General features: G+C 53.8%; 1 protein-coding gene across 1 annotated transcript; it reads right to left on the bottom strand.

The window, feature by feature from the left end:
* Positions 1–24558, bottom strand: LOC106733071 (uncharacterized). The gene is made up of 8 exons (XM_075913351.1): positions 23666–24558; positions 22531–22693; positions 21520–21609; positions 18983–20428; positions 11616–11987; positions 6917–7117; positions 2610–2723; positions 1–2299 (listed from the first exon to the last, which is right to left on the bottom strand). The coding sequence occupies exons 1-8, from the start codon at positions 23879–23881 to the stop codon at positions 465–467; spliced, it is 4437 nt and encodes a 1478-aa protein (XP_075769466.1). The 5' UTR covers positions 23882–24558; the 3' UTR covers positions 1–464.
* Between the last annotated feature and the right edge of the window lie 1361 nt (positions 24559–25919).

The raw sequence follows: 25919 nt of genomic DNA, 5'->3' as shown, positions 1-25919 counted from the left end.
CCCGGTTAAGCATTTAATAACTCACTACATAAAGAATTAAATTTAAGTATAAGAGATAAATGAAAATTATAAAATGCACCGGCCCGTTAAAAACCAAAAATAACACATTTTGCAAGCAGTAACAGAAATAACAACTCCCCACATATGTGATGGGTCGAGATTTGAGATTGAAGGACTGTGTGTATATGTGAGAATGGCAGACACACAGTCTGTGGGAGTGACAGAGATTTGCATTGCCAAGCTCCCTCCATCCCCTTCACAATGTGTGAAGATAGGGTACAGAAGTGGGGGGCGGTGGGACACCCTGATATAGGCACCCCACCTCTTTTCCCTCCCAGACCCTGCACAACAAGCAGGAGGCTCCTGAGAGGCAGCTCCAAGGCAGAGAGAAGGAGCAACATGACAGTGGATGGAAGAGTAGTATAGGCCAACACTTGATAGCTTCCTGGTCAAACCAGTCAGGATCACCTGTTAGAGGCTCCAAGATCTACTGGTAGATCTGAATCCTCTGGGTGGTGACCAGTGTTATAGGATTTCTCGCCTATGTGGATTCTCCCATGTCTAACAAGATATGTGCGCAGGCTGAAGCTTTTCCCACAGTCAGAGCAGCTGAAGGGTCTCTCCCCTGTGTGGGTTCTCTGGTGGGCAACAAGCTCTGAGCTCTGTTTGAAGCATTTCCCACAGTCAGAGCAGGTGAAGGGTTTCTCCCCTGTGTGGGTCCTCTGATGTCTAACAAAATGTGAAAGCTTACTGAAGCTTTTCCCACAGTCAGAGCAGTTGAAAGGTCTCTCTCCTGTGTGGATTCTCCCATGCAAAACCAACACTGACCTCTTATTAAAACTTTTCCCACACTCAGAGCAGTTATAAAGTTTCTCTCCAGTGTGGGTCCTCTGATGAACAATAAGACTTGAGCGCTCACTATAGCTTTTCCCACAGTCAGAGCAGCTGAACGGTTTCTCTCCTGTGTGGGTTCTCTTATGGATAACAAGTACTGACCTCCGACTAAAGCTTTTCCCACAGTCACAGCAGCTGAAAGGTTTCTCTCCTGTGTGGCTTCTCTTATGGATAACAAGGACTGACCTCCGACTGAAGCTTTTCCCACAGTCAGAGCAGCTGAAGGGTCTCTCCCCTGTGTGGGTTCTCCTATGTGCAACAAGCTCTGAGCTCTGTCTGAAGGTCTTCCCACATTCAGAGCAACTGAACGGTTTCTCCCCTGTGTGGGTTCTCCTATGGGTAACAAGCTCTGAGCTCTGTTTGAAGCTTTTCCCACAGTCAGAGCAGCTGAAAGGTCTCTCCCCTGTGTGGATTCTCCTATGAGTAACAAGCTCTGAACTCTGTTTGAAGTTTTTCCCGCATTCAGAGCAGCTGAAGGGTTTCTCCCCTGTGTGGATTCTCCTGTGTCTTACAAGCTCAGAACTCTGTCTGAAGCTTTTCCCGCAGTCAGAACACCTGAATGGTTTCTCCCCAGTGTGTGTTCTCCTATGGGTAACAAGATCTGAGCTCTGATTGAAGCTTTTTCCACAGTCAGAGCACCTGAATGGTTTCTCCCCTGTATGGGTTCTCCTATGGGTAACAAGGTGTGAGCTCCGACTGAAGGTTTTCCCACACTCACAGCAACTGAAGGGTTTCTCGCCTGTGTGCGTTTTCCTGTGTCTAAGAAGGTATGACCTCTGACTGAAGGTTTTCCTGCAGTCAGAGCAGCTGAAAGGTTTCTCTCCTGTGTGCGTTCTCATATGGGTAACAAGGTGTGAGCTCCGACTGAAACTTTTCCCACACTCAGAGCAACTGAAGGGTTTCTCTCCTGTGTGCGTTCTCCTGTGTCTAAGGAGGTATGACCTTTGAATGAAGCTTTTCCCACAGTCAGAACAGATGAAGGGCTTCTCTCCTGTGTGGATTTTTTTATGGGTAACAAGGTCTGAGTTCCGTTTGAAGCCTTTCCCACAGTCAGAGCATTTGAAGGGCTTCTCTTCTGGGTGGATTCCTTCATGTTCACTAAGAGTTTCATACTCACGATAAGCACAGGGTGCATCTTTATTGGGGAATTTCTGTTGAGTTATTTCTGTGTTTCTTTTCTCCCCTCTGCTCCTGTGACTAGATTTACCCTGTCCCTCTTCTGGATGGTTTCCCTGATGCCATTCTGGGTTACGCTGACTCTCCCAGGTCTCTCCCTGCTCAGGACTCTGGAAAACATGTCCTTCAGATCTTCCCAGTAACATCCCACATGGAGTCACATGCTCCAGTCCTTCCTGTGGAAGATTCTCCTCATTGTTTTCACTCAGTGTCCCATCACCTGCAGGGACTGAAAGAGAATCCAGAGAGGAGTCATTCTCAGAACTGAGCTGAAAGGAAAACTCTGACAGGGGAACAGAAAAGGAGGAACACACCCAAAGAATGGTTGGAAAGGAGGAATAATCATGAGCTGAGTTCATCCTCCTTCTTCACAATCATTTCCCAAAGGGAAGAGCCCAGCCTTCCCCACCCCCCCCCACCCTTAGAACTGGAGTGGATCACAGGCTGACGTGTCAGTCAGACTTGATGAAAATGCAGAAGTGACACCTGCTATGAGGACACAGAAATTGGTTTCTGAGTCAGTTTAGCCAATTGCTCACCTGTGCGGGTGTCGCTGATAATCCCCCCTTCCTCAGAGCCCTGGAGATCCGGGATCCGCAGCTCCTCCCCTCGCTCCACCCAGGAGATCGCAAGAGCTTTGGAGACTGGAAATCCTGCCCGGGGAGCAATGAACCCAGTGCTGATCTTGTTCATTAAAGTCTGTGCCATTACTGCTTCCAGAGCCTGGATCCGAGTCGCCCACCCAGAGAGGCTCCTCCCCCCCTTGCAACCCAAGATCCCATCTCACACTCATCTGCATTAAAGGTCCATCCCCCCCCACCTCAGGAATGGCCCAGCGTATCCCCCAGGGGAGCTGAGCTCTCTGCTGTACTCTCTAGCACAGGGGTTCCCAGCCACCGGGCTGCAGCCAGTGTCGGGCTGCAGCCAGTGTCATGCTGCAAACCGCTGGCTGCACACTGCCCAAGCCCAGGGGCACGTGTCACGCTAGGACCCAGCAGTAGGGCGCAGGGGCTTTCGGAGTTGGGGCTGGGAAGTTGCTGCCTCACAGTGGGTGTCACGTTAGCACCCAGTGGCAGCTGCAGGCAAGGAGGAAGCGATCGCTGGGCTTTGCCCACGCAGCAGGGGATGACTCGCAGATGCTGCTTGGGGCATTTTGGGGCCAGGCTCTGGGCCAGAAATCTGAGCCCTGGCAGGGAGAGGGAAGGGTGGGCGCTGCTGGTCTTCCTGCTGCAGACGGGACACAGACTTTCCAGCAGAGCCAGTCCTGTTGCTCCACAGGAGCCTGTCCCAGGGCAGTGCTCCAGTCTGGCCAGCCCCTACCCCAAGACAGGTAGAAGACACCTCCTCTCCCCATGAGCAGGGACCCAGAACCCCCAGGCTGTAGAGGGAGGATTTGGCCCCAGGCTGCTCCCAGAGGAGGTGGCTGTGACCCATGCCCAGTGTGCAGCATGTGTGGGGGGAGCCAACCCCAGAGGGGGCTGAAGAGGGGGAGGAGGGGGGACAGGAGTGAGATGCAGGAGGCGCTGAAGGGAGGTTGGGAGGATTCAGAAGAGACTTATAGGACGGGTGGGAGCCATAGAGGGACACTCTGAGGGGAGTCACAGAGAGAGAAAGGGGGAATGCGGGGGGGGGGGGAGACTGTGGGAGCAAGAGGAGCCTGGCTGGGGAAGAGAGGGAGACACAAGGGCAGGGGTTGTACAGAAATAGGGATGAAGATACAATGGCAGCTCTCCCACTCCATAGAGTGGCGGGATGGTGGGAGGGAGGAGAGCAGAGGTGACCGGAGGTAGCTCTTGGTAGCACCAGCTCCTATGCCCCTGACAAAACATAAGTTGCTACAAAGGGTGCCCAACGTACACCCTGCCTCTGTGCGTTCCCCTCCCTCCCCAGACACTAGTGGCCAACGGGAACGGGAGGCCCCACCCAGCAGCCAGAGGAATTCTATCTGTGAATTTGTTAGAGTTTTTTATATCTGCAATAACGGTGTGGTAATATTTTTTTAATGAATATGTAAATATGCTAAATGCATAATGAATAGGAAAACACGCAAATAAAATGCTAACGGTCTGCCACAGCTTTGTGGAAGTGTTTGCTGGTGCGTGGCATAAAAGAGTTGGGAACTGCTGGCAGAAGGTACAACTCGGTCTCCCTCACGGCCCGGCCCATCCCCCCTCGCAAGGCAGGACAGGTTCACACTGCTCAGGAGAGCTCCAGCCAGGGCTGACACCGAGGCCCCGGGCCCCTCCCACATGGCAGGTCACTGGGACGTGGAGAGAAAGGCCCCAGCAGCGCTCTGGCTCCCCAAGGGCTCTGCCCACACCGCTCCTGGCTGCGGGGCTCAACTAGTGCCAGGAAGCAGCAGAGGAAGGTGTCTGAGCAGCAAAGTGAATCCTTGGCTTGCTGCTCCAGGCCCTGCCTACGCTGCAGGCGCCTGACTACCTGTGCCTGGGTGGGTCTACCGGCTGCCCACAACAGCTGCTGCTCCTGCGGCCGGCCAGGGCACGTCGGGCTGGGCTGCTTCTCCGGTGCATGTGGCTGTTGCTGCTGCTGAGTTTCCCCTCTGCAGCCTCGGTTCTACTCCACCAGCAGCAGCCTCCCTGTGCGGTTTCCCCACTTTCCTCTTCTGGCCGGCCTGGCCACCCATTTGCTGCCCCCCCGCCCTTGGCTGCACAGAAGCTGCCGTTCACGTGTTTGCATCTCGGAGGAGGAGGCAACAGGCTCATGAACAGAGCAGGACAACTTTAAGTCTCTTGCAAGAGACAGCACCTGGGTATTTCTTGAGCCACTGCCCTGAGCTGTGCTGCATGGACAAGCCACACGCTCAGCCAGCACAGCTGGTATCAGAGCTCCAGAAAGAGCCACCCTGAGCAGCCATAAGGACGCTCTGTGGCACTGGCAGCAATTCGTAAAGCACTGCAGCCGCTACGGGATGCAAAGATCATCAGTTGCAGCAGCCTCTGGGATCTCTGGTGTCAGTCAGGACCCCACTGTGCTATCAGGGCCCTTACATGGGGCTGAGCATCTCCCCTATTTCGTGTATTTACCCTTGCCCAGCGCTGTGAAGCAGGCACACACCACAGTACCCAGTGGAGAGCAGGGATGTGAGTGAGTAGGCTTATCAGTTAGTTAAGTCGACTACCCACAATTCTCCCCCTCTCCTTGCTGCCTCTATCAGAAGCAGCAAGGAAGAGGAGCAGGAGCTGGAGTGGGGGAGAGCCATCTCTCTCCCCATCAAGCTGCTGCCTCATGCGGTGAGGGGGACAGGGCAGAGGAGTCTGCAGCATCAAATCTTATCTCACAGAACAGCCCGTCTGCAGCCACCTAGGTTAGCTGCAAACATTGCAGGGGTGGGGTCTCAGCTGCCTGACCAATCAGCTCTTCCTTAGCAACTAATCGAGTAGTCCATAAAAATTCCATTGACTCCACGGATAGTTACATATCTCCCTTTTAACATCCCCAGTGCAGAGACAGGTGACTGGAGCACGGAGAGTCTAAGTGACTTGCCCATGGTCACACAGGAAGTCTGTGTCAGTGCTAGGATTTACTGCCAGTGTCTCAACAGCAAGTAGGAGCGCTACCACCAGAGAGCAGTTACAGAGCGTGAACTGGCCCATTGAGCTTCCCGCAGCCTCAGCAACCAGCCCGTCTCACTGGCAGGGAAGGGCTCTAGGAACAGCGCCCTCCTTGCAGGACTCAGCCCACTGGCACAAGGGGGACCCTTCAAGCACTAACAGCAGCCGGACCTGGACCCAGACCCAGAAAATTGATACCAGCCCTTCCTGCCTGGGCCCTTCCACTGACACCTCCGCCCAAGGCACAACATGGGCAAGATGGTGGGGAAGTGCCTTGAGGCCTTGGCTGTGGGAAGCGCAGGAACATTGGTATGTCCCTGTCCCTGCATCCCCTGGGAGGGGACATGGGGGGGGGGGGGGGGGGAAGGGAGATAGTCTCTTACAAAGGAGCCAGAAGACTGAAAGAATTGGGCTTGTTTAGTTTAGAAGAGAGAAGACTGAGAGGGGACTTGAGAGCGGTTTTCAAGTATCTAAATGGGTATCACAAGGAAGAGGGAGAAAAACTGTTCTCCTCGGCCTCTGAGGACAGGACAAGAAGCAATGGGCTTAAACTGCAGCATGGGAGGTTGAGGTTGGATATTAGGAAAAACTTCCAGTCAGGGTGGTGAAACACTGGAATGAATTGCCTGGTGGGATGTGGAATCTCCATCACTGGAGATATTTAGGAGCAGGTTGGACAGACACCTGTCAGGGATGGTCTAGACCAAGACTACTCAACACGTGGCCTGCGGCTCGTTTGTTTGCGGCCTGCGGGTGGGAGCCAAAACAAAAAAGGAGGCAATAGAATGGTCTTCTGTTGAGACGTGTTTTAGTAGTTAAATTCCTGGACTGTCATTGCTCATTAAAAGTGCTGTCATACAGGTGGCAATCGGGTAAATATTGCATTTCATTAATATCAGCAGAACTGACTTAAGTGGGGCCTCCGTGTTGTGTACTCTTGCCTTAATCTTTGTATTCACGCCCGTCACTGTGAAACGCTATTTGTATGTACATGCAACCACACTTAAGTTGTGGCCCTCAGCATGTGCTGTGAGTATCACTGTGGCCCCCAGGGCTTCCAAAGTCGAGTAGCCCTGGTCTAGACAATGCTTGGTCCTGCCGGAAGGGCAGAGGACTGGGATCAATGACCTCTCAAGGTTCCTTTCATTTCTAGAGTTCCAGCAGTCTATGATTATTGGAGGCGATACTCCTGACATTGGGAAGTAGGGGGCCATGAGGGACCCTGAACGAAATCCAACCCAGCTTCTGATACCCCAGGGGACAGGAATCCTTACCCAGCCAGCTCACAGCCTCGTAATTCTCCTGCATCACGTCCCAGTAGAGGGCTCTCTGGCCCGGGTCCAGCAGAGCCCATTCCTCCTCAGAGAAATACACAGCCACCTCCTCGAAGGTCACCGGCCCCGCCGCGGCCATTTCCTGTCCCTGGCTCTGCAGGCCGTGGGCTGAGCTGGAGACAGACATGGGTGTTCTACAGCCTGTTGGGGGAGAAGGGCCATTGGAGACATTTCAGAAGGGGCTTTAATCCTTCCCATGCCCCCGTTCTCCCCAGACGCTGTCCCTGTTGACACACAGGCTGGACTTGGCCATTTTGGGCAAATGCTTGAGTCCAGATATTCCACAAACAGCACACACAGGTTAGATCCAAAATCATATTCCTCTCTCTCAATACCCGGCTCGAGTTCCACATCACTTCACTGGCAACAATGGGATTCGGTTCTGAGCACCCAGTGGTTCTGATCCACAAGCTGCATGTTCCCCTGCCTGAACATGGATGTAGATGTCTAAATTTAGGCTCCTGTATTTAAGGTCCCTAGTCTCCCTCCATGATTTGTAGCACAGACCTAGGCTCTCTCTTCAGGACTAAATCGACACAGACTTTAAATACCCTCCCCATAAAAGAGGTTAGGTGAAGTCAAGGGCACCATTCAGATATTTAAAGTTAAACATACCTGCTGAATGTTTACAGGATGGGATCCTAAAATGCAGAGAGTCACAGGATCAGGAGAGAATCACTATTTCATGTGCCGTACGCTCACGCAGGGCGAAGGAAGCTTCATTCAGCTCCCTCGCCCCCAGGCCAATCAAGGTTTGGGGGCAGGGGAGCGCGCGATGTCTCCTCCCCCCCTGCGAGGAGCGTGTACCACTTTGAAGTGCCATGTGCTCCTCGCAGGGCAGGGGTAGTGTGGGAGGCGGCTTCGGGCGCTCTCCCTGCCCCTAGGCCAATCAGAGAGGCCTTCTGCTGAGGAGAAGCGGAGCTGTTGCTTATGAAGCGGTCCCAACGGCAACAACTACTGCTTTCCTCAGCAGTGTCCCTTTCAGCGACACCTCTCAGGCAGCCAATGGGCATCTGAACAGACCTTCGCCAGGCATTATGCCATCAGGCTGCAACCAGCAGGCGATACAGCGGAGGCTACAGCAGTCTTATCCTCCACCATTTGGCAGTAACTTCGATTCTCACCATCCATAGCGGGTACTGCTTTGTAGTCACCACCAGCGGAGCACCCACGGGGACATCACCTGAAGAAGAAAAGGAAGTTACTCACTTCGTGCAGGCACTGATTGGCCTGGGGGTGGAGGAGCATGGGAAGCCTCTTCCCGCCCTGCCCGGAGTATGGGTGCCTCATGGGAAGGGGGGGCAAAGGGGCTCCCCCATCCCCAGACCAATGATGGTCTGCGGGTGGGGTAGCCCAGAAGCAACCTGTCCCTGTCCCTTCCAGTATTTGCTTGAAAGCCCATGTGCCTTGTCCGTGGGTTAAGTTCTTAAGCTGCTGAAGGCACTGGAGAGGCAGGTGTGCTGTGCATGCAGCAGCCCCGAGGGTTTGCCGGGGTGGCCCCGGGGGCACTTCAAAAATTATTGCCCACCTCAGTATTAGACTCTTTTTCATTTGATTGTGTCTCATCTGATCCGACCCCCACTTCCATCCTCTTCTCCTGACTAGATGTAGCCAGATAGGAACCCCCCTGTAACATCCATTTTTGCTTGCCTGAAGCATGCAGGGCACACAGAGCAGTAAGCCTTGAACAGAAGGCCTGGATATGCAGGCTGCTGTGCCCCTGAATGGCTGTAGACAGAGATATGCCAATTGCTGACCAAGAGGCTGCCGAGGAGTGCGCTTGACTCAAACCCATATTGATATTATTGATATGAACACACAGCTGTCCGCAAGGGGAGGAATCACCCGCCCAGTAAAAAAATGTCCAGTTCTCACAATTTAGTTCTCTCTCTTGCAAGTGTAAATTAAGTTGAAATTTGCTTGTAAGAACTGGCGCCACAAAAACGGACCAACACAATTTGGCATCTTAGATAAGAAAGAGGATACGGGCCCCTATGGGTATCAAGATGGGTCCAGCAGCACACTCACTCTGAGCGTCAATCTACCATCTATCTGCTGATCAGGTTAGGTGTTTGACCTCCTGAGGTTTCACGGGGACACCCACCGCGTATTCGTCTTTCCTAGGAATTGAGGGACCGGCCCTGGCTTGACCCCCTGGAGTCGAGAGGCACAGAAGGGGGTAAAAATTGTACCTGGATGTGGTCCTTTGTCTTAAGTGTACACATAGACTTAGAGCTCTTTAAAGATTAAGCTGTCACTTGGTACCATTATTTCTATTTTCTATCTTTATTTTCTTTGTAACCATTTTTAAGATCTATATTTGCTAGCAGTTAAGAAATAGAGCAATAGCCATTGTAACCATATGATTTATAAGCTTCTTTAATAAACCTGTAACTGTTTAAGCTGTAACCTGACTCCTTCAGTTGCTGTAACAGAACCAAGCACAGTTTAAAAGAACTTCAGCTGGTCATAAGGGACAGGTATAGGAAGAGCTTGGGCGTTTTGGATCGTGTCACTTCCAGAGGACAGATCCATTGGGGCATCTCTCAGTCTTCCCTAGACTGCCCACTGCGGAGGGATCCTGTATCCTAGCAGTTAAAATCTGAGATGTAATAAGCTCTTCCTATAAACTCTGGGGCGTCTGTCAGCCTGTTGGCTGCCCTCCGCGTCGGGACCCTGGTCCTAGCGGTAAAAGACATGGACGTTAAACTTCTTGGGGCGCCCGTCAGCCTCCCTAGGCTGCCCACTGAGATGGGGCCTTGTGTCCCAGCAGTTAAAGACTCGGGTGTAACACACACACACACACGCACACACACACACTCTGCCCTGACCATCAGCTGACACTAGAACATAAAGCATTTCTATTAATAGAATCTCCCCTAAGAGATGTCTCTGTCCGATCCATGTCCTCCTCTGCACCTGTCGGCTTTCCCCCAGCCCTTAGTTTAAAAACTGTTCTATGACCTTTTGAATGTGAAGTGCCAGCAGTCTGTTTTTATTTTGGTTTAGGTGGAGCCCATCCTCCCTATATAGGCTCCCCCTAACCCAAAAGTTCCCCCAGTTCCTAATAAATCTAAGCCCTTCCTCCCTATACCATCATCTCCACGCATTGAGACTCTGAAGCTCTGCCTGCCTACACTACCATGCAAGTGAATCTGAAAGCATTTCAGAGAAAGCTACCATAGAGGTCCTGGATTTCAATCTCTTTCCTAGCAGCCTAAATTTGGCCTCCAGAACCTCTCTTCTACCTTTCCCCATGTCATTGGTACCTACATGTACCATAACCACTGGCTCCTCCCCAGCACTACACATAAGTCCATCTAGATGTCTCGAGAGATCCACGTTTGCACCAGGCAAGCAAATCACTATACAGTTCTCCCAGTCATCACAAACCCAGTTATCTATGTTTTTAATGATCGAATCCCCCATTACTAACACCTGCCTTTTCCTAACGACTGGAGTTCACTCCCCCGGAGATGTATCCTCAGTGTGAGAAGAGACCATAGCAGCCTCTGGAAGGAGGGTCCCAACTATGGGACCTCTGCTGCTGTTGGCTGTTGTCCTTCCCTGAGCCTTTCATGCTCCTTAACAGCACAGGGGCTATCTGACCAGAGGTGGCACAGTTCTACAGTGTCTCGGAAAGCCTCATCTACGTACCTGTTGGCCTCCCTTAATTCCTCCAATTCAGCCACCTGGCCTCCAAAGCCCATATGCGATCTCTGAGGGCCAGGAGCTCCTTGCACCGAATGCACACATACGCCACCTGCCCTCAGGGCAGCTAATCAGACATGCTACATTGGGTGCAATAAACAGGGCAGCCCCCACCCTGCTGCTGGGCTTCTGCCTGCATTCTTTCCTACAGCTACTTAGATTATTGATAGGGTATTTATTTTAAGCTAGCTAGTTTTGGTATTAGTTTAGTTTAAAAGTTTTAAACAAAGGCAAGTGTATCCAGCCCCCTTCCAACTCCCCTTCTAGACTCCCTCTTGAAACTTCCCGTCCGCAAAGCTTGTGGCCCCCAGGGCGTCCAAAGGTGAGTAGTCCTGATCTAGTGGAACATAACATGGCCCATGCGATAGATGCAGGCCCCCCACATGACCAGATCCGGCCCACCCCCACCACAGTGTTGTGACCCAAAGACAGTCTTCACCCCTCCCGCAGGTCAAAATCCTCTCTTGCACCCATCCCCATACACACGCCTGCAACTTGCACCCCCTTCGGCACCTCAGTCACTGCTCCAGCTCACAACCCCGCCCGCACCCAAACTCCCGCCAAGACCCCACATCCCCTCCCTCGAGCTGTGCCCAAGCTCCATCTCAGACTAGGGCGGCCAACGTGCGATGCACGACACGGCGAGCCGAGGAGCCCGGGCTTATCCGTTAATCGTATCGACTCCTCGCCCCCCCTTGGGGTCTCTGGGTGCGGGGGGGGGGGCTCCGGTGCCCACCGGCTCCCCGTGCTAAAGGGGCCGCAGGGGTCTGGGGGGGGGGCAGTGCACAGTCCTGTCACGAGTGAGCGTGCACGGGGGTCGCACGGCTCGTGCCTTGCACGACGGTGACGTCGCTCTCGCAGGCCCCGCCCCCTGAATGTCGCATGGGGGGGGGCCCTGGGACACGTGGATCCGCCCCTCCCCTCCCACCTGTGACGTCACCGGTCCGGGTCTCACACGCCCTGCCCCGCCCGCTTCTGGGCTGTGACGTCACCAGCCTCGCCGCCAGCAACGACACCACCAGCTCCCTCAGTGAGCGTGCCTCGGGGCGCATGCGCACTGCCGACAGCCCGGCGACACGAACGGCGCATGCGCACCCCGGAGAGCCCGGCGCTACCAGCGGCGCATGCGCACCCCGCACAGCCCGGCGACACGAGCGGCGCATGCGCACCCCGGACAGCCCGGCGACACAAACGGCGCATGCGCACCCCGGACAGCGCGGAGCTAGCACGAGCGGCGCATGTGCACTCCCGAACAGCCCGGCGACACGAGCGGCGCATGCGCACCCCGGACAGCCCGGAGCTACCAGCGGCGCATGCGCAGCCCGGCGACACGAGCGGCGCATGCGCATCGCAGGCAACGAGACGCTGGTGATAGGCAGAGCGCGGCGCGATAGGCTTCCGCTTCCCCCCCCCCAGAGACCCACAGCGGCCCCCGCCCTCACCTCAGCTCCGCCGCCCCCTCCTGCCCCGCCCCCCAGCCGCGGGCAGCGACCAGCGGCTCGTTCGGGAACGCGCGCCTCGGGGCGCATGCGCACTGCGGCCGGGGCGCCGCTCGCGGCTCGGCGCACGCGCAGTGGCAGTCGCCGTCTCCTTCCTCTCATGCCTCTAGCGCCGTGGCCGGCGTAACCCGGAGTGCGCATGCGCAGGAGCGCCGGTGACGCCGCCGCCCTGCGTTCTGCCAGCACAGAACGTTTACCCCCCCCCCTCCTCCCAGCTGCTTCTCCCCGGGGGAGGGGCAGCAAAGGGCGGGGCTGGGGGAGCAAGCAGCTGGCTGGGAGGAGCTGGGGTTTTGGAAAAAGCCCGTCTAGATTGGCAGGACGCTTTTCCGGAAAAGCACTTTTTCTGGAAAAGCGTCCGTGCCAATGTAGACGCGCTTTTCTGCAAAAAAGCCCCCATCTCATTTTCGCCATCGGGGCTTTTTTGCGGAAAAGAAATCTGTGCTGTCTACACTGGCCCTTTTCCGGAACAGTTTTCCGGAAAAGGACTTTTGCCCAAACGGGAGCAGCATAGTTTTTCCGGAAAAACACGGACGATTTTACATTAGATCGTCAGTGCTTTTCCGGAAATTCAAGGGGCCAGTGTAGACAGCTGGCAAGTTATTCCGGAAAAGCGGCTGATTTTCCGGAATAAGTGGCCAGTGTAGACACAGCCTTAGGCTATGTCTACACTTGCCCCCTAGTTTGGACTAGGGAGGCAAATGAAGCATACCGAAGTTGCTAATGAAGCACGGGATTTGAATATCCTGCGCTTGATTAGCATATTTGCAGCTGGTCACCATTTAAAAATGCTGGTAGCCCGAATTAACTAGCCGTGTGTCGACGCGGTAGTCCGATCCAAAACTCTTCTCTCGAATTAACTGTTACTCCTCATGCAGGAGTAGCAGTCCCTGTACTCAGGGGGTCCTGCTGCCACAGCGGGAGTTAACTTTCAAACTACATTTAAACTGTAGTACCACAGCAGGAGTTAACTGTCTTTATCGACTAATTATTAAAAAGTTAAATACTCGCCTCTTCACATCCCCAGTGCAGAGACAGGGGATTAGGGCATAGAAACAAGCCCAGGGTCACACACCATGTCTGTGTCATGGCAAGGAATAGACCGCAAGTCTCTTGACAAGTGCAGTGCCTGAAATGCAAGAATTGCTCAGCTCATGTATCTCTACTACTGAGTGTTCACATGATGTGAACTCCTTTATCAACGCTTCTTCAGCCCCAGCAACCAGCCCCTCTCACTTGTGGGAAAGGACATGCTTTCCTTCCAGAGGCATAGCCCACTGGCACAAGGGGGACCCTGCAGATACTAATAGCAGCCAGATCCAGACCAACGGTACCTGCCGTTCCTGCCTGGGCCCTTCCACTGAAACCTCCGACCAAGGCACAACATGGGCAAGATGGTGGGGAAGCACATTGAGACCTTGGCTGTGGAAAGAGCAGCACCATTGGTATGTCCCTGACCCTGTGTCCCCTGGGAGGGGGCGTGGAGGGAACAGTCTCTCACGCAGGAGCCAGGATTTTGGGGCTGACACTCCTGACATTGGTGGGGTAGAGGGTAATGAGGGACCCTGAACCAAACCCAACCCAGGTGCTCCAGAGCCCTCCCAGCTTCTGATACCCCAGGGGACAGGAATCCCTACCCAGCCAGCTCACAGCCTCGTAATTCTCCTGCATCACGTCCCAGTAGAGGGCTCTCTGGCCCGGGTCCAGCAGAGCCCATTCCTCCTCAGAGAAATACACAGCCACCTCCTCGAAGGTCACCGGCCCCGCCATGGCCATTTCCTGTCCCTGGCTCTGCAGGCCCAGGGCTGAGCTGGAGACAGACATGGGTGTCCTGCAGCCTGTCGGGGGAGAAGGGCCATTGGAGACATGTCAGAAGGGGCTTTAATCCTTCTCACGCCCCCGTTCTGCCCAGACGCTGTCCCTGCTGACACACACGGGCGGGGCTTTGCCATTTGGGGGGTGCACACCGGCAGCGCACCACACGACGCACTGAGCAGCCTGAGTGCATCTACTGTTCTTATCAACCACATGCACCGCTCCCTCCCTTTGCTGCCTCTGTAGCCGAGGCAGCAAGGTGGGGGGAGGGGGAAGAGAGGGAGCCGGTGCAGGCGAGGAGCTGGCTTTACACCGGCTCCCTACTAGTGCCGTATCCTGCTCCCCTCCCCCCATGCAGCAGGGGCACCCCTGGGGGACGCTGGGGTCGCACGGGGGGGGGGGCAGAAGCGCACAGGCTGCAGAGTCTGGCCCCACAGCACAGTCGTGTCACTGGTGAAAGCATGCATGTGGTCACACGGCTAGAGTGCCTTGCACGATGGCAGGCCCCTCCCCTTCTGGGTGTGACAAGGAGCAGCCCGCCCCCCACTGGCAGCCTGCGATCTACCCACCCCGCCCCCTCGCCTGTGATGTCACCTGCCTCCGCCCCAGGTGGCAGCAATGGCCACAACGGCTCCCGCGGAGTGCGCGCGCCGACCTGCTCCCCTGCCGCCTCACCTTGGCTAAAGCAGCGGCGCCCGGCCAAGCTGCTGCGTACGGCGCCTGCGCAGCGAGCGCGGCTGCAGCCCGGGCGAGGGACGCCCCTCGAGGCTCTGCCCACTGGGACGGGCCTGACCAGGTCGCCAGGAGCATGCGCAGTAGCGCTGCCGAGGCTGCACGTGCGAGCCTGCTGCCCAGGCTGCGTCCGCTGAAAGGCGCCGCGCGCACCAGGGGAGGGGCGGCAGTGGGCGGATCTGGGGGAGCAAGCGGGGGGTCTGCAGTGTCTGTGCATGTCCCTCCTGCAACCTGGCTCTTTTGGTAGCATCTACATCAGTGTTCCTCAACTTTTAATGAAATACCTCCTTTAAAAAAAAGTCCCCCCACTACCTACAGTTTTCAGACACACAATTTTTTTTCTACCATTGCAACACATTTGTTTAAACAACTTAACCATAGCTGGGCAGGCGATGAAATTTTGGGGTGTTAAAAAGTACACAAAGCGCTGTAAAACTTAAAGCAAAAATTCAGTTTTCTTCAAATTTCAGTTTTGTTAACGTACCCCCCAGACTTCTCTTGAGGAGCCCTAAGGGTACTCCTACCACTGGTTGAAAAACACTGCTCTAGACTGCTTTCCTCTTCTGAAAGAAGAAATGCAAATGAAGCACTGATTTGCATGGTCACACGCTGCATTTGCATATCCTCTTCCAATCGCTTTTTTGAACGAGGGTTTTTTTTTGGGGAAAAAACAGTCTACACGCGGTTCTTTCGAAAAAACCCCTTTTTCGAAAGAACGCTGTAAACCTCTTTTTTTGAGGAAGAAGGGTTCTTTTGAAAAAGCGATCGGAAGAGGAGATGCAAATGAAGCGTGCGAACATGCTAATCAGCGTTTCCTTTTTCCTCGTTTCGGAAGAGGAAAGCAGTCTAGACGCAGCCTTTGTGAGCACTCACTGGGTGTGAAATGTGGAGTGTGTGATCTTTTTTAATGGATCTTTTAAATGGGCCCTTTTTTTATCATGTACAACTCAGCTGAAAAACATCAGGGTGGCATAGCTCCCTGAACAAAATCAATAATTAATAAAATCTTGACAGACTCACTGCAATCTTTTCCTTAGCTACGGGACCTGCATTTGCTCTGACAATTCTCTGACATCAAAGTCAGAGCCCGTCACATCCCTGACCCCATGTCCCTGATCTCTTGGGTGAAGGTCCCTTGTCTGCCTTTTTAAAAGGTCCAGGAAAATCCCTCCCCCTCCTCTTTCTCAGCCACCTGCTCTCACAGATGTTGTGCAAGATCTACCACGCACTTTTCACAAGACGTACTCAGGCATCTCCAGCTTTGTCGCCTCCGTCCCTTCAGTCTTCCAAATGAGAACGCCAAACAATTCTTCAGCTACTGAGGATCACCCCTTTCTCCTGCCCACGTGTCCAGAAAAACGGTTCCAAAGCAGGGAGGCAGAGGGTAAGCTCAAGAAGTTGGATGACAGGCAATTTTCAAAGTAAAATTACCCCAAAAGAACCAAATAATCAACATTCATAATTGGCCAGAACAATTAATATAATCATAAATGGCTTGCTTCTCCCATGTCTAGTTCAGGAAAATCAGATCAACCACTGGATTTATTTATTATGGTTATTAATCAGATTGTCCTGGGGAACAGCCACATACATTTTACCAAGGATTCTTCTTTTTTTATACACTAAGGGTTGTCCCAAAACAAACAACTGAAATCAACTTTAAATAAAGATTTATTTAAGTAAGCAAAAATAAGAGAAGGAACCAATAAGCAACTGAATCAACAAGAATAATGTGAATGAGATTCACCCAATTTTAAAAGAAAGTAAATAAAGTGGCTGATAAACATGTAGTGATTGTTAAAATGACCTCTTAACTAATCTAAAACAATAGAAATTTGGTTAACGATATAGAATGGACTAGTGTTATAAAATTAAACATAAAACTGAAAAATGGAGAGGCATTAAACTTAATTATGTTTGCTTAATTCCTCGGTAGCTAAGTATTATTAACAGAATTCGACAGAGAGAGAAATAGTATCAGATAGCCAAATATTAAGTCAATGACTAATTAGATTTCATATCAGATTGCTTAGTGGTTTTAATTTTTTAATCTAAAACCAAAGCTAGATAAATTGGATAGGACAATCAAATTGAAAATAGTGTAAATTTAACAAAAACCAGCAAAACGCCTTCTTTTACTTCTGTATTAAGAAGGTAACTTTGTGAAGCTAAAGCATCATTCTGAAAGCAAAAATTCAAATATATATTATTACTACAACATTGCTTAGACACGTTTCTAGCTAGTGGTTGCAATGAAACATACAAAATCTGGAGTCTCGGGATTATGCAATGGTACCAAACAGGGAGGATTAACTCAGATTGGACTGAATTAATAGGCCATTTTATTAGTGTGAAAGATCAGAAAGAAGTGTCAGTAACCAAAGTATTCAAAGTAAAGTGAATCAAGCAGGCTTATGGAGGTTTTTAGAAAGCCAGTAGGCAAACAGTTATATGCAGGGAGAGATTTTAGTGTTTGAGTGAATAGGCAGAAGAGAGAGTTTGTTAAAGGTAATTCCACATAACAGGGAAACACTGCAGCATTCCTATATACAAAGACAACTATCATAAAGTACCCTGCTTCTGGGATTTAAAGTAGACAAAGATAGGAGAGGAACTAATTAAATTAATAAACAAATATTGAAATGAGACGACCGGGCAGTGTAAGGTATTAACACATTCCGTTACTCTGTAACTTACAATACACCACACAACTGAAGTTGGCATAACATGATTTTAAAATTTAGAGAACACACACACACGCGCGCGCACACACACACGGGAGAGTGTGATTTTAAAAGGCAGCTTTCCCCATTCACCATCGCACACAATATAATGTTCCTCTTACTTGCAAGCATGAGTCACTCTGACCTGTAAAGACCGAATAACTGTCAAGAACAGCCCATAGTAGAACAGGGAACAATTATCATAGCAGTGACAGTTAACAACTGAGCTAAAAGAGAAAAAAAACAAAAAAAACAAAACAAAATCTAACTGTGAATTTCCGTAGTGGCAATACAATCAGAACAGCTGAACTTGACTTCTGCCCTCATCAGACCCCCCCCAAAATTGGAAAGACAGTCAGCTAAGTGCTGTGACATCCCCCTCAGCCACGCAAGGCGTGAAGGAGGACGTTTTTAGACTTTGTCTTCACCGCTTCAGAGTGCCGTTTCTTTATCACCACGGCCAGTGATATCATTTGCATGCGTACCATGTGAAATTAGGAGCTATTGTATAGCTGGCTATACATTGTTAGGTTTAGTTGACTTTGGGGTTGTTTTGTTTTCCAAATAAAGAGCCCAAGAGTCTGGTTTTATGGACGAGAACGGAACCCCAGTGGGTTCTGTGCTCTAGGAACAACCATAATTACGCTCTCCGCAGCTGAATTCTGACTTTCTGTGGGGCACAGAAACGCCCTCTAGAATTTTAGCCGTAAGAACCGCACTTTCAACCGGGTGGAATTTCTCAGCCTTCGGTCCATCGTTCCGTGCTCAGTCTTCTCCTTTGCGGTCTTGTCTCCAGGAGAACATAAGGAGTTGGACCCAGGGACGCCGTCGTATTGCGGGGAGACCTCACCGCTATTGAGTTAATCTCTCTCGCTCTCTCTGGCCCCAGTGTTCATATGCAGAGGAACTGTTTTACCGGGACAGATCTGGCTGGCCTTTGTGAATCACAGTCTAAACCATCTCCTTCTGCCCCCTCGCTCTAGAGGGAGTCTATGCCACTAACTGAGGCTTGGTGGACCCTGTGCCTGCCTAGGTCTCTAAAAGTTAGGCGTTGCGGTTCTCAGTTTCACAGTCCCCCAGAGCAGCCAGGTCTAAAACACTAGCAAGTGTAAATAAGAAGCCACGTTCTGTAAGACGAAGATCTTTCTAGGTCGGGATAGCCTACAGACAGACCACTGAAATCTGAACCACCAGATACTTATGAATGGCCCCCCCAAATCTTTGACCAGATCTTGAGCAAGCAATTTGGACCCCGAGAAAAAAATAATTGAGACCATCCAAAATAAAAGTAGGTGATGAAGACGGCTCTTCAGTTTCTCAACACAATCAAAGGGGGACACCACGTACGAATCTTATCTCAGCCTCTTGCTCTGCAGAGCTCTGTTCCCGGAAGATGATTTCAATTTCTGCTTTAATACGTTTTTCACGTCCTAGTTCCACGGCCACTCCAGCCTGCCCTGGCTCTTGGGAATTCATGGGAATTGGAGAAGGTGTCCTGCCCTCGGCCCGACCCCGGACAGGACATTTCTAGGGTTGGTGCCTTCTGTGGGTTTTCTTATGCGTGCTGAGGTTGGAGCTGCGCCGGAAATCTTTCCCACAGTCGGTGCACTTGTAGGGTTTCTCGGCACTGTGGAGTCTCTTATGTGACAGCAGGTGCGAGCTGCTTCGAAAGCTTTTCCCACAGTCATTGCACGTGTAAGGTCTCTCGTCCGTGTGGGTCCTCTGGTGAATGGAAAGCGCGGAGTTGTTATAGAAACTTTTCCCGCACACACTGCACGTGTAAGGCCTCTCCCCTGTGTGGGCTCTCTGGTGAACCAAAAGAGCTGAGTTGTTATAGAAGCTTTTCCCACAGTGATGGCACTTGTAGGGCCTCTCCCCCCGGTGGACTTTCTGATGCTCCGAAAGGGAGGAGCTCACACGGAAGCTCTTGCCACATTCGGCGCACGGAAAGGGCCTCTCTCCGGTGTGGATCCGCTGGTGAGCAATCAGCGTGGACCTGCGCGTGAAGCTTTTCCCACAGACGAGGCAGTTGCACGCCTTCTCTCCCGTGTGGGTCGCTTGATGCGTCCGAAGGTGCGAGAGGCAGCTGAAGCTTTTCCCGCACTCGCCGCATTTGTAGGGTCTCTCCCCCGTGTGGGTTCTTCTCTGATGATAATGGAGTTCCCCGCTGTAACAGAAGCTTTTCCCACAGTCCGCGCAGTGATACGGCTTCTCTCCTGTGTGGATTCTCTGGTGCTTGGCGAGGGACGAACTTTGACCGAAGCTTTTCCCACACTCCGCGCACTGGTAGGGCCTCTCCCCCGTGTGGGTTCTCTGATGTGAGAGGAGGTTTGAGCTCTGGCTGCAGCTTTTCCCACAAGTGGGGCATTTATAAGGTTTCTCCCCCGTGTGGGTTCTCTGGTGCGACAGAAGATTTGAGCTGACGCGGAAGGTTTTCCCGCACTCCCGGCATTGGTACGGTTTCTCTCCCGTGTGGATTCGTTGATGCTGAAGGAGGGTTAAGCTCCGAGTGAAGCTCTGCCCGCAGTCGGAACAGTCGTAGGTCTTCTTCCGCTCGTGGATTTCACGGTGCGTGACCAGGGCTGAGCTCTGCTTGAAGCTTTTCCCGCACTCCAGACACAAGTAGGGTCTCTCCCCCGTGTGGGTTCTCTGGTGCGTGGTAAGTCGTGATCGGCACTGGAAACTTTTCCCACAGTCACCACACGTGTAGGGAGTCTTCCCACGGGGGACGCTCTGTTGAATTGTCTCTTTGCTTTCCTGGACCGATATTTTCTGGGCCGAGGATTTACACTTTCTCTGCCTCGGCTGGTTTCCGCGTGGCCTCGCTGGACTGCACTGACTCTCGCACGCGTCTCGCTGCACAGGAATCTGGGAAACCTCTTCTTTGGATATGCCCGATCTTGCCCCGTGTGGTTCCAATTGCTCAGGATCTACCCGATTCTCCTCCGTGTTCGCATTCGCTGTCCTGTCACCTGCTGTGACAGAGAGAGAACCAGTCAGTCCCTGTATGTGTGTGTGGTGGTTGGGAGGGGGCGGGGGTAGCAAAGGGCAGCAAAACCCAAAGGAACTGCTGGGGAAGACTGAACTTAGTTCAGTGTTTCTTAAACTATGTTCTGTGGCTGGTGTGCCGTGGAGAACAGAATTCAAAATGGCCACCCTTAAAGGAGCAGGCGACCTTTTTTTTTCCCCTCAATAACTTCTCCCCTGACCCTTTCCCTCGTATCTTTTTTTTTTGCTGAACAAAAATCCTTGGCGTTTCTCATAATCTTGGTGTTCCTCGGTCTTAACAAGTTTAAGAAACATTGGTTTAGCGGCAAAAGTGCCGTCAACATGGGAAAGTCGGCAAAAGGAAAAACCGGTCAAACCAGTTTTTCTGTCCCCCACTGTGGGCGTTTCCTGGCCACATGGCTAGCACCGTTCAACAGACAGAGCAAAGCATTGTGGGGCAGCATCCCATAGTGCAGTGCCGTGGGAAGGCAGAGCTGATCCCTGTGCTGCTTGGGATTCCCTCGTGGATCTGGGAGCTCTCCGTGCTGAGGAATGTCCAAGCAGCACGGCCACCTCCCAGCCCTCCCCCTGCAGCAGCAGTCGGCCTGCCGCTGGGTTCCTAGCAGGACGGAACAGAAGCATCCCAATGATTTGCTCTTTGTTCATTCCCCAAATGGAGCTGCTCACTCAGCTGTCAGACACTTCCCGGAGCTGTGAAAGGGGGAGGGGCACCTGCCTGCAAGGCAGCAGAGATCACACAACACTGAGCAGAGCCATCAGGACAGGCCTTGTGTGACACAAGTGGAAGCGAGATCTCTCGACAATCAAACAGCAGAGTCCACACCGGCTTTTTGTCAACAACAAAGGGAGGAGAAAAGACAAACGCCCAGGGCTGGAAGTTTTTTCTTTCCAAAAACTGGGTGTTTTTCCCAACAAAAGTCGCACTGCAGTGTAAACGCGCTCCCTGCTTTGTTGCCCAAAGGCAGTTTTTGGCATCCAAAAGAGCCTGCCTAGACAAGGCCTGAGTGACACGAAGACGCAGCCGGCAGTTTCCGATTCAGGGCAGCTGATTCCTCACCTGTGTTGGCATGGCTCCGGCTCTCCCATTCCTGGAGCTTCCCCGCTCGTTCCAGCCAGGAGGTCTCACCGGGTTTGGAAACGGGAAACCCTGCAGTGGGAGGTAAGGAAAGAAGAGGTGATGTGCTGCAGTCAGGCCAGTGCCGTTACTGCTTTGAGACCCAGCACACACTAGGTACGTTAGAGGATAGTCATTTAAACAATTAGCCGATAAGCCTGGGCTTATCAATTAATCCAAACAACTACACACACTCCCCCACCTTGCGGCCTCGTTAGGAGCCTGTGCCAACACCCACACGAAGGGGCCATTCCCCTCCCATCGTGGTCAGACACACGGCACCTTGGAAATGGAGGGGTGTAGGAACCTCGAGAGCCCACCCCGCCCAGCACCATGTGAACACAGACCACCCTGCCCAGTGTGTGTCTGACCCAGGCGTTCTCACCGGTCATGGACCCTCTCTGACCACAAACATGACCCCATCTCCTGGGAATGGGGGACCACGCCCGAGCCCGGCCGAGGGGTCGAAATTAAAGCCAAGGGTTTTTGTCCTGAGCGGGGGGCAGGTAACCTGAGCCCTGGGCAGTGGACTTGGGCTTCCGGTGTGGGGCCAGGGCTCCATTAAAATGGGATGGCGACCCACTCTGGCCCGCAGTCTGAGCCCCCCTGGTCTAATCTGTTCTTCAAAACCTCCCCCGACGGACACTCCCCCGCCTCCCTAGGAAGCTGTCCCAGTGCTTAATTCTCTTTAAAAAGCACTTCTTCCTCTGCTGCCCAGTGCACCCCAGGCCAGGAGCAGAGCCGGGCTGGCGGGGGAGGCCAGAAATGACCTCCCCTGGCCTGTGGGATGGGGCGTGGAGGGGACAGGCTCTCACACAGGAGATGGGGACAACCAGGACCAATCCCCCCCCAAGCCTGGAGGACCCATGAAGAACCCTGCACAGACGACAACCCAGGTATTCCTGAGACCTCTTCCCCCCAGCTCCTGATACCCGCGGGGACAGGAATCCTCACCCAGCCAGCTCACAGCCTCGTAATTCTCCTGCATCACGTCCCTGTAGAGGGCTCTCTGGCCCGGGTCCAGCAGAGCCCATTCCTCCTCAGAGAAATACACAGCCACCTCCTCGAAGGTCACCGGCCCCGCCACGGCCATTTCCTGTCCCTGGCTCAGGCGGACCTGCAGCAAAAGGTGGCTGTTATCCAGCGGCCAGGCCCCCAGACTTTCTCTGGCAACATCAAGGGGACCACTCAGCAGCCTGGTGCCCTCGGACCTGAAGGGACCCTGCCTCCTCTAGCCCGACTTGCTGTCGGTCCGAGCCTATTTACTGTGATCCGGTGAACATCCACCCCAAAGACCGAGCAAACGTGTCCGGGCCAAATCTCGGGAGTTACCAAGGGCGGCTCTAAGACAAGACTAGGAATGTCGAGAGTTAACCGGTAAGTATTCACCGTACCGGCATGCTCACCGGGGTAACCGACGGCCCGGCTGGACCAGCCTCCCACCTGCGGCACAATGCGGATGGGCAGGGCTCCAGTCTGGCCGGGTCCACTGTGCCACGATGCATCGCGGGCGCAGGGCTGGTTCCCCAGTTAAACACCATTTAATCAGTCAACTTTGTAAATGGGAATCACAGAACCCCAGGGCGGGCGGAGACCTCAGAAGGTATCAAGTCCAGCCCCCTGCCTAAAGCAGGACCAACCCCAACTCCATCATCCCAGCCAGGGATTTGTCAAGCCGGGACTGAAACACCTCTAGGGATGGAGATACCTCCCCCTTCCCTAGGGAACCCCTCCCAGCGCTTCACCACCCGCCTAGGGAAATCGTTTTTCCTAATATCCAACCTAGACCTCCCCCACCGCAACTTGAGCCCATTGCTCCTTGTTCTGCCATCTGTCCCCCTGAGAACGGCCTCTCTCCATCCTCTTTGGAACCTCCCTTCAGGAAGTTGCAGGCTGCTCTCAAATCCCCCCTCACTCTTCTCTTCTGCAGACTAAACAGACCCAACTCCCTCGGCCTCTCCTCCTAGGTCATGTGCTCCAGCCCCCAAATCATTTTGGTTGCCCTCCGCTGGACCCTCTCCAATGCGTCCACGTCCTTTTTGTAGTGGGGGGCCCAGAACTGGACACAATACTCCAGATGTGGCCTCACCAAAGCCAAATAAAGGGGAATAATGACATCTCTGGATCTGCTGGCAATGCCCCTCTTAATGCACCTTAATATGCCATCAGCCGTCTTGGCTACAAGGGCGCCCTGTTGACTCATCTCCAGCTTCTCATCCACTGTAACCCCCAGGTCCTTTTCTGCAGAACTGCTACATAGCCAGTAGGTCCCTGGCCTGTAACAATGCTTGGGATTCTTGTGCATCCCTAATCAGGAGACAGAGAACCCAGCACTGCTGTGGCAACGAGCGACAGGCGATTAAGCGCAGGAACGATTTCGAGGTTGTGCCTCATTTCGAGTCGGATGTTTCTGCCTCTGAAGGGGAAGAAATCATCTCCCAGCTGCCAGGGAAAAACTCCTGCGCCTGCTCCAGACGGACGCTCCCCAAGGACTTTGTCTGCCCGAGACGCTGGTGAGCATGCGCGGCCTCCGGCCACCCCGGCATCCAGCAAAAACCCAGCCGGACAGCGGCCCTGTCCGGCTGCTGGGCCGGGCACACACACGGGGCCCTTTGTCACTTGCTGCTGGGCTTGGTCCCGGAGGGATGCAGGCTGGGCACTCGAGAGCGTGATGTCAACGACGCATGGAGCTCGCCGTGTCCCTCGGACCCAGGCCAACGGGGGTCTCCCCAAAGCTCTGCAGAGATCCCCCGAGGGCGGAGGCTGTCGCAGAGGGACAAGTGCAGCAGCTGCCACAGGCCGAGACTGGCAGCCCACATGGGACTGGCAGGTCGGTGTCCCTCTGGCCGGGGGCTGCAGGAGTTACAGGCTAGATTTCCCCCGACCCTGTCCCCAGGGCAGTGCCCGGCTATTCCCCTCCCTGCACCTCCCCTTGGCCCAAGGCACCTCTGCCCAAGGGGGGGGGGGGAGCTGCAGGTAATGGAGCTGGGATCCCCCCCCCCATTGCCCCTGCTGCCCCTGCAGAGCTCTGCCCCGAGGGCGGGGCTGAGAGCCGGGGACCCCCCTCCCCATTGCTCCTGCTCGGATCTGCCCCCTCGGCCTGAGAGACTCGGCCCCGGCTCCGCCGCTCTCCCGGGACTGGCTCGGCTCCCGAGGGCGCTCCGGGAACTTGAGCCGGGTGGGAGGCGCCGGGAGGGCAGCAGCGCTGGGCGAGGAGGAGCCGGGGGGGGGGGGGCAGAGTCACGTCCCTGCCCGGCCCGGCCCTGTGCCCGGGGCGCGCCCCTCACCTGCAGGCGGCGGCTCCGGGGCAGGGCGCGGGGCTGGCTCCAGCCGGGCCGGGCGCCGCGGGGCGCTGGGGACGGGGCGGGGCTCCCCGCGGGCTGGCTCCGGCGGCGGCTCCCGGCGCACAAAGGAGGCGGCGGCTCCCGGGCTGACCCGGGAAGTCCAACCCCGGCTGCTGCGCAGCGTCCGCCCCTCGCCCCGCCCGGCCCGGCCCGGCTGAGCGCGCACCGGGGGCGGCTCGGAGGGGCCGGGCTGCAGCCGGGGGGCTTCTGCGCTCGCCTCCCGGGCACCCCCCGCCAAGTGACTCCCCGCCTGGCTACGGGCTTGGGACCGAGCCCCCTTGGCTCTGAGCCTCAGTCACCCCCCCACCGTTCCCTCGGTCCCCTCCCTGCCCCCCAGTGCCGCTGCCCCGGGCCCGTCCTGTGGGGGGGGGGGAGGAGGAGGAGGATGATAGATAGATAGATAGATAGATAGATAGATAGATAGAGGGGGAGTGTGGGGATAGATAGATAGATAGATAGATAGATAGAGGGGGTGTGTGGGGATAGATAGATAGATAGATAGATAGATAGAGGGGGTGTGTGGGGATAGATAGAGGGGGTGTGTGGGGATAGATAGATAGATAGAGGGGGGTATGGGGATAGATAGAGGGGGGTATGGGGATAGATAGATAGATAGAGGGGGTGTGTGGGGATAGATAGATAGATAGATAGATAGATAGATAGATAGATAGAGGGGGTGCGTGGGGATAGATAGATAGATAGATAGATAGATAGATAGAGGGGGTGTGTGGGGATAGATAGATAGATAGATAGATAGATAGATAGATGGGGTGTGCGGGGATAGATAGATAGATAGATAGATAGATAGATAGATAGATAGATAGAGGGGGTGTGTGGGGATAGATAGATAGATAGATAGATAGATAGATAGATAGATAGATAGATAGAGGGGGTGTGTGGGGATAGATAGATAGATAGATAGATAGATAGATAGATAGATAGAGGGGGTGTGTGGGGATAGATAGATAGATAGATAGATAGATAGATAGATAGATAGAG

Source organism: Pelodiscus sinensis, chromosome 32, assembly GCF_049634645.1.
Source record: "Pelodiscus sinensis isolate JC-2024 chromosome 32, ASM4963464v1, whole genome shotgun sequence".
Lineage (NCBI taxonomy): Eukaryota > Metazoa > Chordata > Testudines > Trionychidae > Pelodiscus > Pelodiscus sinensis.
The sequence above is the reverse complement of the archived record's forward strand: the minus strand, read 5'-3'. Positions and strand labels throughout refer to the sequence as shown.